This window comes from Lupinus angustifolius, unplaced genomic scaffold (assembly GCF_001865875.1).
Source record: "Lupinus angustifolius cultivar Tanjil unplaced genomic scaffold, LupAngTanjil_v1.0 Scaffold_75_2, whole genome shotgun sequence".
Classification (NCBI taxonomy): Eukaryota; Viridiplantae; Streptophyta; class Magnoliopsida; order Fabales; family Fabaceae; genus Lupinus; species Lupinus angustifolius.
Window position 1 is genome coordinate 24800 of NW_017723586.1, and position 11735 is coordinate 36534.

General features: G+C 34.1%; 1 protein-coding gene across 1 annotated transcript; it reads right to left on the bottom strand.

Moving 5' to 3' along the window:
- Positions 1-383: 383 nt before the first annotated feature.
- LOC109339403 (pyrophosphate--fructose 6-phosphate 1-phosphotransferase subunit alpha) lies at positions 384-5814 on the bottom strand. The gene is made up of 19 exons (XM_019576834.1): positions 5602-5814; positions 5285-5457; positions 5057-5169; positions 4609-4683; positions 4401-4514; positions 4244-4311; positions 3946-4029; positions 3621-3674; positions 3461-3541; positions 3277-3370; positions 3133-3206; positions 2795-2905; positions 2659-2703; positions 2510-2566; positions 1968-2072; positions 1756-1872; positions 1523-1626; positions 1259-1424; positions 384-792 (listed from the first exon to the last, which is right to left on the bottom strand). Exons 1-19 carry the CDS (start codon positions 5689-5691, stop codon positions 667-669), a joined length of 1851 nt encoding a protein of 616 aa, XP_019432379.1. The 5' UTR covers positions 5692-5814; the 3' UTR covers positions 384-666.
- Positions 5815-11735: the final 5921 nt, after the last annotated feature.

The window sequence follows — 11735 nt, forward strand, 5'->3', positions numbered from 1 at the left end:
GTTCTACATCAATCCACTTATATTTCGAGCAATGAGTTTTTTAGGGTTTAGGTCAACAGCGACTGATATTTTGACCAATGAGTTTTTTATACTATTTTTGTAAGTTATTCAAATAACATAATTTATAATAGATTATTATGACATTTTTTGATTCATATACTCAGCCTCACCAATTGGGATTAAAGCTTAATTGTTGTTCTCCGTTATCAAAATAAAAACCACAGCAATATTAAAGAATGTTTTAGTACATTTTACACCTACAGTGCCATGCCCTTTTATCTCAAAATTTGAGTACGAAAAAATAGCCTAGCCTCTTAAGAATAGAATGGGTCATGCACCAAATCTGAAGTTGCAACTCTTAACAAGTAACATAAAAAATTGAGTATGGAAAAATAGCTAGCTTCATAAGAACAGAGATAACCTCAAGCACCAAGTCTTTTATCTCAAAACAATGCCACATGGAACTCTTTAAGTCTCAAAATCACTCAATTAGAGTAACTGGTAGAGCCAAAAAAAGTTTGAATATTGTAATCTCACAATGAGATGCATCATGTACCAAACTTTTATTTCAAAACATCAACTACTTCAGTGACTAAAATAAACCACGTAAGGAGAATCGCGGCACAAGAAGATTTAAGAAAAAGAATACGATGTCCAACATTACTCTTAAAGGGATAAGAGGTTGGTTGAAGATGTAGTCATTGAGGTTAGAACTTCGGTAACCGATGCCATGATGCTAAGAGCAGCTTTCAAAACCTCTTGAGGGCACCCTGGCTTTACAATGGTTCGAACCTGAAGCAACAAGGAGAAATTCGATGAGAATCACGATTTCTGTTTTTAGATATCGAGGCCAAGCAGTTTTTAGGTTTTGTTCAAGAGACACTAGAGAATAAAATCAGAAAGTGATCAAACATATTTACCATATTATTGAATGAATTTATTCAGGAGTTTAATTTCGATGTACTATTGGTGCAAAAAATTAAACCATCACTCAATCATATTTTACTTTGTTGCTTGGGGTAGTTACTATGAGTTAAATATTTTAATATGACGATGCATGATTTGAATGATCGTAAAAACTCACACAGACGGTGCATTAAATCAAATCTTTTATCTAGTTGGTTCAGTCTAAACAGGTTCCTATTTAGAAAATTTTGGTATATCATGAAATTAAAATTGACAGTGAAACATTAAATAAGAAAATTATATCTCAAAGGCTCTTGTACTGTTAAAATATGGAAGGATTAATTGTGAATACCTGTTCAAGGTACTCTTGAAGTTTCTTAATGCGACCCATGTAATCTTGGTCTTCAACAGAAAGTGTAAAGGCCTTGGCATCTGCACCCGGACCTTCAAACTGAAGTGGACCCGGATTTCTATAAATATCGTCCAAAAGAAAGCTCGCTGCATTTTGTCTTAACAACCTGAAAGGAAATGATGCATCAGAGAAGGCAACTACCAATAAGTAAGAACAAATAAGCTGAGGTAAAAAACCATGCGCGCATGTGAAAAATTATCTTACTCGTATGTTTTGCCTCTTAAATCCACAGGAGCTGGATGAATAGCAGGTTTTCCGATTGATATAGCGCCAGGATTTGGAGACCAACGCTTCACTGTCATCATAGCCTAAAGTTCATTGAAAGCAGACATGTAAACCTTCTTATCACAGAAAGCATTGACATATAATCCAAAACCAGCATGAATAACTGTTAAATCGGGCATACAAGCAAGAGTACGAAAAAAGCAAAGACATACTGAAATTGGAGCAGCACCACATCGCCACTTGTTTACAGGATTCTTCAGGTTAGTTACTGTTGCCATGTATCCATTTAAACCAGCGGCCAGTATATGGTAGCAGATGTGTCCAAGAACCTGCGATAATATTACTTGGTTACTAACAATAGAGGGAAATGATTGCAGACCATGCTACTTATAAAGGCGAATCAAATGCAATCGAATGAACATACATATGCATAGTCACAGTCAAATTTTGAAGGTAGAGATCCACGAGCTTGATAACCAAAGAAATGGCAAATGGCATTGAACTTCTTTCCCTTGTATTTCCCTTCTTTCTGTCAAAGTAATAAAGTAATATTAAACATCTTGATAGAATTCGATAATTTGCCCTTCAAGTCACAAAAGGCAATTAATTATATTTGCACATTTTAAATTATCAAGCATCAAACTAGAATCAGACCAGACTATAATCATGTAAGAAAGGTAATTCACGGTTATACCAGTGCAAATTTTCGCAAGTCATGAGGACCAGAAAATGAATGACAAAGTTAGTGGTAGTTTGTGAAAAAGTACGAGAATAACCCAAAAACAGTAAGATCGGCTTACTCAATAACACTCTTCATTGCAAAGGAAGGAAAAATTCATAAATACAAAATAAAATCATGCATAACAATCTACAAAAGTGCAAAGAAAAAGGTGGAGAATCTAGTCATGTCATAGCTAGTAAAATAAATTTCGGAGACAGAATGGAACAGATATCTAGTGACCATACCACGCGCTTGTTTATCTCGACCTCGACAAGGTATGCTAGTAGTTTCTCAGTCTCGATCTGCAGTCATTACAAAGAGGGGAGAACAAAGGCATGAAGGAACTGAGAATCTAGCAATTCATATGAAGAGCAAAGCATCAGATGATTCTTACCTGGGACAACTGTGCTGAATCATCGGACTCAGGGTAAAGGAGCAGCTGCAGCATTGAAGATCATGTATAGTTAGATTTTCATTGTCAGTAGTCTCGAAGTCGAAAACTGAAATGACTTGAGAAATTTTGAGTTAACCTGTTTCCTAATAAAGGGTGGCAGAAATTCAAATAAAGCAGATGCCCATGGTGAAAGCTGAGAAGATATGTTGTCAACAGCGACACCTTGTCTGAGTAAACTATGAATTTCCTGAGGTACAACAAACAATTGAAAAGAATAAGTTAAGGTTGTACCCTCTATCATGAGAGGCAAAGAAAATATGAAATGTTAACAGTAACATCAATGACAAAATAGAAACTGCAATTTTATGTGGCATTAAGAGTATACACTGGCTTGAAAACACACATAGATATATGAATATTTTTTACGAGCTTCAAATTGATTCTTGCTCAGGTGGGGCTTGAGAAAAGGGGTACCTTTAAGAGTGCATACACTTCAGGGATGCTCTCTATCAGTCCTTCAGGAAGGAGGATTACCCCATGGTATTTTTCTGAGCAAAATAGAAGAATAAGACACTACATATCAAAAAAGTGGAAAGAGACAATTAAGATAATTCAAACCTTGCTCTGCTCTAGCCTGAACTGCATCGCAAATTTGTTTCGTGATGTCAAAAATGGTAAGCTTTGATGCAGCAACTTCCTCACCAAGAATTACCTGCATAGAGCATATAAAAGAGTAGTTAGTTAGGCACAGTTCTAAAGCACATTCAGTTATAAATAAATGATGCAAGACAATAATACTGACCATGTTTGGATGGGACTGGAGGGTGCATTCCAAAGCAACATGTGATGCCTTGCGACCCATAAGACGGATGAAATAATAATACTGGAAAGGAAAACTCGGTCACGAAGGTGCTTTAAAATAAAATTAATGAAAAAATAGATTGATGCATTAGATCCGTTACCTTTTCTGCTGAGAGAGCATCAGTGCAGACATTGCTGATAAGCTGGGAATTCACCTGAGTAAACAAAAAAGCAAAATTTCATTGTTAATTCAATTGATTGTTATCACATAGCACAATATTGAAAGCTGACATGGCCCTAATGATTCCAATTTGCCTTTTGGTTGAGAGAAGAGCACTTTAACAGGATCCAATCAGAATAAGCAATCATTTCATCAAACACAGCACACAAAAAAATCCTAACACACGGCTTTGTCATATCGAAAAAGACTGTCCATTATCGCAAATATTGAACTAAAATTATCAAAAATAAAGGATAAATAAGTACCTTACAAATTGTATCAAAACCAACATTCGTTTCCACAAACTGGTTTTTAAGATCTCCATTCAAAGTTACAGGAACACCAACCACCTGCAGAATCGCAACAACCATGAGCAATAAATTACTGATGATATCATACAATCAAATTAAACAACAAAACATAAACAAAAGATAAATTTTATGCCAAATTAATAATTTAAAATGAAAAGATAAATCCTCAGCAGTAATAGAGCTTCAAACAGAGGTCCTATTTTGGTTTTATATGGAAAAAAAGGACAAGATCTAAAATGGGAAGTAAATATACCTTTGTGGGACATTTTGCTACAGCAAATGTTTCAGCAAGCTGTGCAGCGTCTGTGTTCGATGTCACCCCTAAAAGATCATGTAAATCGAAATTTAGAAACCTCTTCCGAAGAAGTAAAGGTAACCCATGCATGAAGATATAGGAAAACTAAGTATACCTCCAATGATGACAAGGCCATCAAGTTTCAAACTATTGCATGTAGCAAGTGCAGCATTAACTTGTTCTGTGGTCCTAATCTGATCCTTAGTTCGCCCAAGCAAATCATAACCACCTAAAAAAGAACAGTCATTGTATGGTAATAATGAGTTAATAATTTTGCAAAAGTTAATTAACCGACTAATAACAAGTTAGTTGCCACAACCAACCTTGATTTTTGTATGTGGAAAGAATTTCATCAGTTATCTCCAGAGTTTTCTGTGCAAATAGTCCTTCGGAGCCACCTGGAGAAAGAAATAAGTGCGTGCAGGCCTAGTTACTCAATTGTCTAACAAATATGTATTTTAAAATGAAAATAAATACATATACAACAATAAGGTGGATATATCAACATAATTAAAACATGAAATTAAGATATTACTAGTTGAAAATAAATGGAAGTTTGTTTAAGCCTTTCTAAAATAACCAAAGTGATTATTTAGAAATGAATCACTGCTGATCTTGCCTAGTTGGGCTTTCACAAAAAGAGAGAAGCTGCAACAAAAGCTAACATTCAGTTTTGTCAAAAGCTTTAATCTTTAGATTCATAAAACATCACTTTTGGCAAAATCACTTTTTAAAAAAAAACTGAAGATCCATAATGCAAATTATAAATACCAAGAAATCCAAGTAAAACACTGCCAGGGTTATGAATTTTGAGGGCATTGTAAAGACCCCAAATAACATTGTGTCCTCCAGGAGATTGTCTACCACTAAAAACAATTCCCACCCTGCACCAACAACAACATAATCTGTAAGATTCAGAACATAAAAGCACCAAAACAGATTCACAACAATGCCTATGTAATATAAATAACAAAATCAAAATAATGAAAACTTATTTACCTAATAGCTGGGTGCTCAGTGATGATCTGAGCATCAGGGACTTTAGCATTAGCCCTGAGAAAGTGAGCCAAAGGATGTCCATAAGTGTTTGGAAATAACCTGCTTATTGAAGGTGCATCAGCAGAATCAGCAACTGTGGTTGCATCACCAAATTCAACCCTCACAGTAGTTCCCTACACATGAAAAATCAAATGGCTCAACCCAGTTTCATGCAAATTCATCACCCAAATAAAAAAAATCAAATCTTTGAGAATCCTACTTGTCCATAAATACTTCAAAAAACTTAAGATCTAAGAAGAAAACAGCGTTTTTAGTACCTGCAGGCAAGGAGGGAGTTCTGGCTGGTATAAAGATCGAATCTTTTGAAGATCTGAGAGTTCTCTGGGAATACCATAATCAGAATCCATGGATATGTAGTTGATGCTTTGGGTTCAGGAGAAAAAAGTGAAGTGAGTTGAGTTTGATAAGAGAAATGGAGCAGAAAACAATGTTGTTTAGAGTTGTATTTGTACTGACACCGAGACTATTGTCTTCAGTGTTGGGTACCTTTTTATAGTAGGGCGGATATAAATTTACATGAATAACTATTTTTGATATAAGTAATCACATCTTCATCTTTAAATGAGTGAATGACTACAGGAAATGGAACTATTGATATTTTATTTTAGGTGAGATTTACCGAAACTTTATATTATTATTATATTTTTTTGTATTATGAATAATATATGTTCACATTTTGGTAAGCAACTAATTCTTTTGGGATGCGTGACTTCCCCTCCCAATAAGGTTCACATAAATCAAATACTTAACCTTAAGATCTATCGATAGCTTACATCACTTAACCAACTTGTTGATACACCACTGATACATGTATACAACTATACATACAATAAAATTAGTCATATTTAATATTTTTGTTAACAATTCTCTATCCAACTTTCAGTCATATATTGCAGTGACCAAATTGTTAGACGTAACTTTTTTGAAATACATAAATAATTCATCATGGATCTTATTTTATAAGTTATTTTAGGTGTACCTACTCAACTTTTTTTCTTCACGTTTTCAAAACCAGACTAATGTATATCTAAAGTCTAAACTTAAAACTAACAGTACCAAGCCCACAGGATTAGGGTCCCTTTTCTTCTTTCTATTTTATTTTTTGGTTGAGTCCTTGTCAATATCCGAATATTCCGTTCCCCCAACCTTATTACCATGCAACATGGCTCCATTGACGCCATTGTTTATTTTTCTATTTTATCTTTGAAGGATCTTTGCAAATTGCAAGGCCAACAGACTCACGCTTCTGTCATTTTCCACGATAGTACAAAAAATTGGGCTAAAGCAACTAGTTTTTTAAGAATAAAGTGTTTTTGTTGGCCTCAGAAGAGTTACGCTTGGAATGAGATTCCTTGCTTAAAATTGATATGTGGTGTGCTCAAATTTAGTGCTGAAAATTGTGTATTATCCCAATTCAGGACTATATATTAACAAGTTTTTAGTGCGTGAAATACATCTGTTAATAAATTTTCTTTTATTATGTAGTATATTTCTCAATGTTATTAAGACTGGACTGGATGGTCCCATTATCAACCATTTACGTGCATGGTCCTGTACTATCCTTAAACTCGGAAATTCCTTCTAGCTGTGGAAAAACTGGTCCAACCAAGTTCAACAATGTAAAACTGGAATAACTCGATTGGTTAAACTGGCCAGCTAACTACAATTAAATAAAAAATAAAAAATCACAGAAAAATAGAAGATTAATCCACATCTACAAAAAATCCCAGCAAAGTACTAGTAAAAAATCCTAGAGAAATAGTAACCTCAGAAAACCTAGCCTTCTCAACATAGCCTCATCCTTGCCATCGCCTCATGGTTGTCGCCTCTTCCCGTTGTTATTTCGACTTTCTTGAGAACTCAAGGTTTGTGGCTTTGTGTTTTCTAAATAATAACAGAGCAATGTAATTCTTGAGATAAGGAGAACTTTGTGGCTTTGTGTTTTCTACAAGATAAAGCAATGTATAGCTTATTAGTGAGTTGTAGGATAGCGTATTAATATTCTGCTCTGTTGCTATGTGGTTTTGTGACTTTTGCTTTAACACAGCTGCATGATTTAGTACTATAGCTAATAAAGTTGCAAGGGCTCTAAGGTATAGCTAATAAAGTTGCAAGGGCTCTAAGGTATAGCTAATAAAGTTGCAAGGGCTCTAAGGTATAGCTAATAAAGTTGCAAGGGCTCTAAGGTATAGCTAATAAAGTTGCAAGGGCTCTAAGGTATAGCTAATAAAGTTGCAAGGGCTCTAAGGTATAGCTAATAAAGTTGCAAGGGCTCTAAGGTATAGCTAATAAAGTTGCAAGGGCTCTAAGGTATAGCTAATAAAGTTGCAAGGGCTCTAAGGTATAGCTAATAAAGTTGCAAGGTATAGCTAATAAAGTTGCAAGGGCTATAGGGTATTTTATTTTGTTGTACGGTCTCCATAAGGTTTAGTTTAGTATATGATAGATATTATATGTTTTGACTAGGAAGTCTAACCGATTAGAACCTATACATCACCTTTTCCAGTTTGATTTGAGTTTCATAATATTGATATTTCTCCTATGATGTATTCAGTGACGTTGTTTGGTGGAGTATTATTTATAAAATAGGTTTAAGATATATTTCTTCTATCCATGTTAATCAAAATCATAGTTATATATAGGGTGTTTGCCATCAGTTTGGATCATTTTTAAGCAAAAATAATCCATTTCAAATACATATTTAATTTACGGTCTAGTCTGCTATATTTACATTAATATGCAGTTTGTATCAGTTTGAATTGATTTTTTTTATAAAAGATTGGAATTTTACATATATACTTCAAAAATCATAAACTTGAGTAAAATATTAATTCTAATACACTAAAAGTTTACATGATTTCATGGTAATATTGTCACAACCTTTGTCACAATACTATTTAAGGTCACGAGTAATAATGCATTCATGGTACTTACACTATAAAGACATAATATCACAAGTCTACAACTTTGTTTCTATTGCTATGTTAATTTCAACAAACATCTTGTATAAATTTAAATATTACTAAGACCATAATATAATTAGGTTCATGATAATAGATAAATACATTATATTCATTAAAAGATGTTCTCATTCAAAAATATACAATTGGATATACTAGTAGTTGGTATTGATTTTTCCTTCATTGTGATTGTATTGTATATGAGAAGAAAACAAATCTAACAACTTAATTATATATATCAAAAGAAATATCATCTCAATAGTCTAATTTTTTTTACCTACGTGTGATAATATATAATTAGAGAGCGTATATTTTTTGAGAAAAAGATGTATGTACTGACAGCGTATGATTTTATACATTGTCATTGCATAATCCACAATTGATATTTAATTAGTGTTGACTTTTAAAAAAAGTAATTTAAATGAATGACGGATGATGGATTGCATGTGTATAAATCTTTACACTGTCAGTGTATAGATTTTACACTCATATTTTTTAGTCATATCAAATGAACATTAGTGTATATACCTTATGACTAATTGATTGTTGAATTTGCATTCTAGTTTGTTTCAGAATATTATTGAAAAGAAGTGTTAAACATTTGAATATTCAATTTTGTTTGCGCATATTTAATAAGCCAAATTAATGTTGTATGGTTTAGATTGGTGTGGTTCCTAGAGTTCGATCCAAAAACCATACTGGACCAATTCATTTTAAAAAAATAAATCCAACACAATCTAATGACATTCAGTTTGTGCGGTTTTGGATTATTTTGGACCATTTTTCAGTTTTATTTTTGGATTGGTCTGACACCTTTGTTATATGTTGCAACCAGAAAAAAATAAAGTGCTTAATTTATTAGACCAAGCCGTGAAAAATGACCCAACATCAAGATAATTGATCAACAAAACAAACAACCACCATGACCGAACCAAGCATGAGCATCGTGACCGAGATGTCAGGACTTCTGACCAAGCCAAGCTTGAGCATCGTGACCGAGATGCCAAGAGTTTTGACTGAGCCAAGCATGAGTATCATTGGCTAAGATGCCATCATTTGTGGCTGAGCCAAGGCATAAAGGACATTGTGACCGAGGTACTGACCCTTCTAATCAAGTACCACATAAGTCTCGTAACCAAGAGAATGAGCCACTTGACCGAAGCACAACGCACACCAATATCAGTCAGTCCTCGACATTGGCGCACCAGCTGGCCACAACAATGGTGCACCAGTTGGCCACAACAATGGTGCACCAAGCCATGACAATGACGCATCAAGCTGCGACATTGGTGCACCAATTGACCATGAATTGGCACATCAAGACACAATATTGGTGCATCAGTTCTGCAACATGGCGCATCAGCTTTGAATCAAGACTTGATGATTAGGAAGTTTCTTATCACGCAAGTTACTTAGGATTTTCACTACTATATTGTTATAAAGTTTGTTAAATTGGTTATGTTAGTTAAGTAGCTAGGTCAGGCTAGTTTAGGTGTTATAAATAAGAACACAAGGTTCACATTGTAATTCTTTCTATTCATTTTTCATTTCATCTTCAATAATAAAGAAAGGTATTATTGATAGCCATTGTTCATCTTCTTCTTCGAGCTCTTCATAGCTTGCATCTTGTTTCTCAATTTTTGTTATGGTATTAGAGCTCTCTAAGAAAGAGAGCGCTACTACATTCAATGAGTGATTCAATTTTACCTAATAATCCCACAAGTACCACAACCCAATACATGGAACCCTCACAAAATCAAGCCTCACCTTTCCATATACATCCATAAAAAAATCCAGCCATAGCTTTAGTCTCACGTCTTCTCAATGGGGAGAATTACAATCAATATTGATCTATGAGAATGAGTCTAATTTCAACAGAAACTAGGCTTTGTTGATGGAACCATTCTAGTTCCACCAAGAACAAATCCTCTATATCAAGCTTGAGAAAGAGCCAACAACAAAGTCACCTCTTCGATAACAACATCAGTCTCTCCTTCAATCAGTCGAACCATCCTCTAGATAGATAAAACTCAAGTCATATAACAAAATTAAGAGAAAGATGTTGTCAAGGTAACCTATTTCTTATAGTAGAATTGCAAGAATCAATTGCAAATTTAAGGCAAGGTGAAATGAATGTAACAAGTTACTTTAATGAATTAAAATCCTATGGGATGAATTAGACAATTTCATACCCTTTCTAAACTGTCCATGCAACATATAATGTAGTTGCAATTCTCTAGCAAATTTCGAAACATGTGGAATTGAAGATAGAGTCATTAGATTTTTGAAAAGATTAAATGACAATTATAGTAGTGTGAGGTCTTAAATCATGTTGGTTGAGCCTCTACCCAACACAAGCAAGGTGTTTTCCTTGGTAATTCAACAAGAAAGGCAATTGCTTGGCCAAGATGTTGAATCAAAGGAAATTACATTATGAACTAATTGGAAAATGGAGGCTTCTCTAGAAGAACATCAAACTATGGAAGAGGAAATGCATAGAATTCAGGAAGAGGATTATCCAATTCAAGGAATTCTGGATACATGGTAGAGGAAATTATTGACCTAATTGAAGAGGAACATGGAATAAGATATCCAATTTTGGGAAATTTTGCAACACTGTAAGAGAAGTGGGCATACCATTGATACATGTTACAGGATTCATGGATTCCTTGCAAATTTTCCATCAAATAAAGCTATACAAGTGTGTGTCTGCAACAAATATTGAACAAGACAGGGAGTAGAGTCACAACAACAATGAGTCAGTGTTTGGATTGAATCAAGAACAATTCAGAGGGCTGCTCAATATGTTCCAACAATATGGAACCCTCCCTGCAAAGGATGCAGCCAATTTTATTTCTGTCAGCATTGTTGATCCAATCTTGCATGATGAACGCAAGAAAGGTATCTCTAGCCCTACAGACCATTATGTTTCATGTATTATGGACAATGGTGCCACTGACTATATCAGTTCTTCTTCATCCCTTTTCTCATACTTTAAGAGTATCACCCAATCATTATTAAATTACCAAATGGTTGTCAAATTATCACTCAAATTTCAGGCATTGTCACCTTAAATCTTAGCCTAATTTTGCAAGATGTTCTATATCTACCTACTTTCACCTACAATTTGCACTCAATACCAAAAACTAACATCACAATCATCATGTATCTTAACTATTGATAAATATTTTTGCAAGATCTAGGAGAGGGACTCTTTGAAGATGATTGGTATAGATAGCATATCACATGGACTTTATGTGTTGAATAATAACATACAAGATCATAAGCATTGTCCACATGTTGCTAATTCTGTAAAAAAAAAATAATGCCTCTAGTCTGTGGTACTTTAGATTGGCTCATGTTTTTGAATATTATATGGATACTATTAAAAATACTTTTCCCTATATTGCTTATGATAAAGTTCAACATGT

Excerpts from the sequence above, each read along its gene's own strand:
- LOC109339403 (XM_019576834.1), bottom strand. The coding sequence starts at position 5,691 with ATGGATTCTGATTATGGTATTCCCAGAGAACTCTCAGATCTTCAAAAG. Across the intron at positions 5,458-5,601 it reads AACTCCCTCCTTGCCTGCAG|GGAACTACTGTGAGGGTTGA; the intron begins GTACTAAAAACG and ends TTTCATGTGTAG. Across the intron at positions 2,073-2,509 it reads TCGAGATAAACAAGCGCGTG|AAAGAAGGGAAATACAAGGG; the intron begins GTATGGTCACTA and ends TTACTTTGACAG.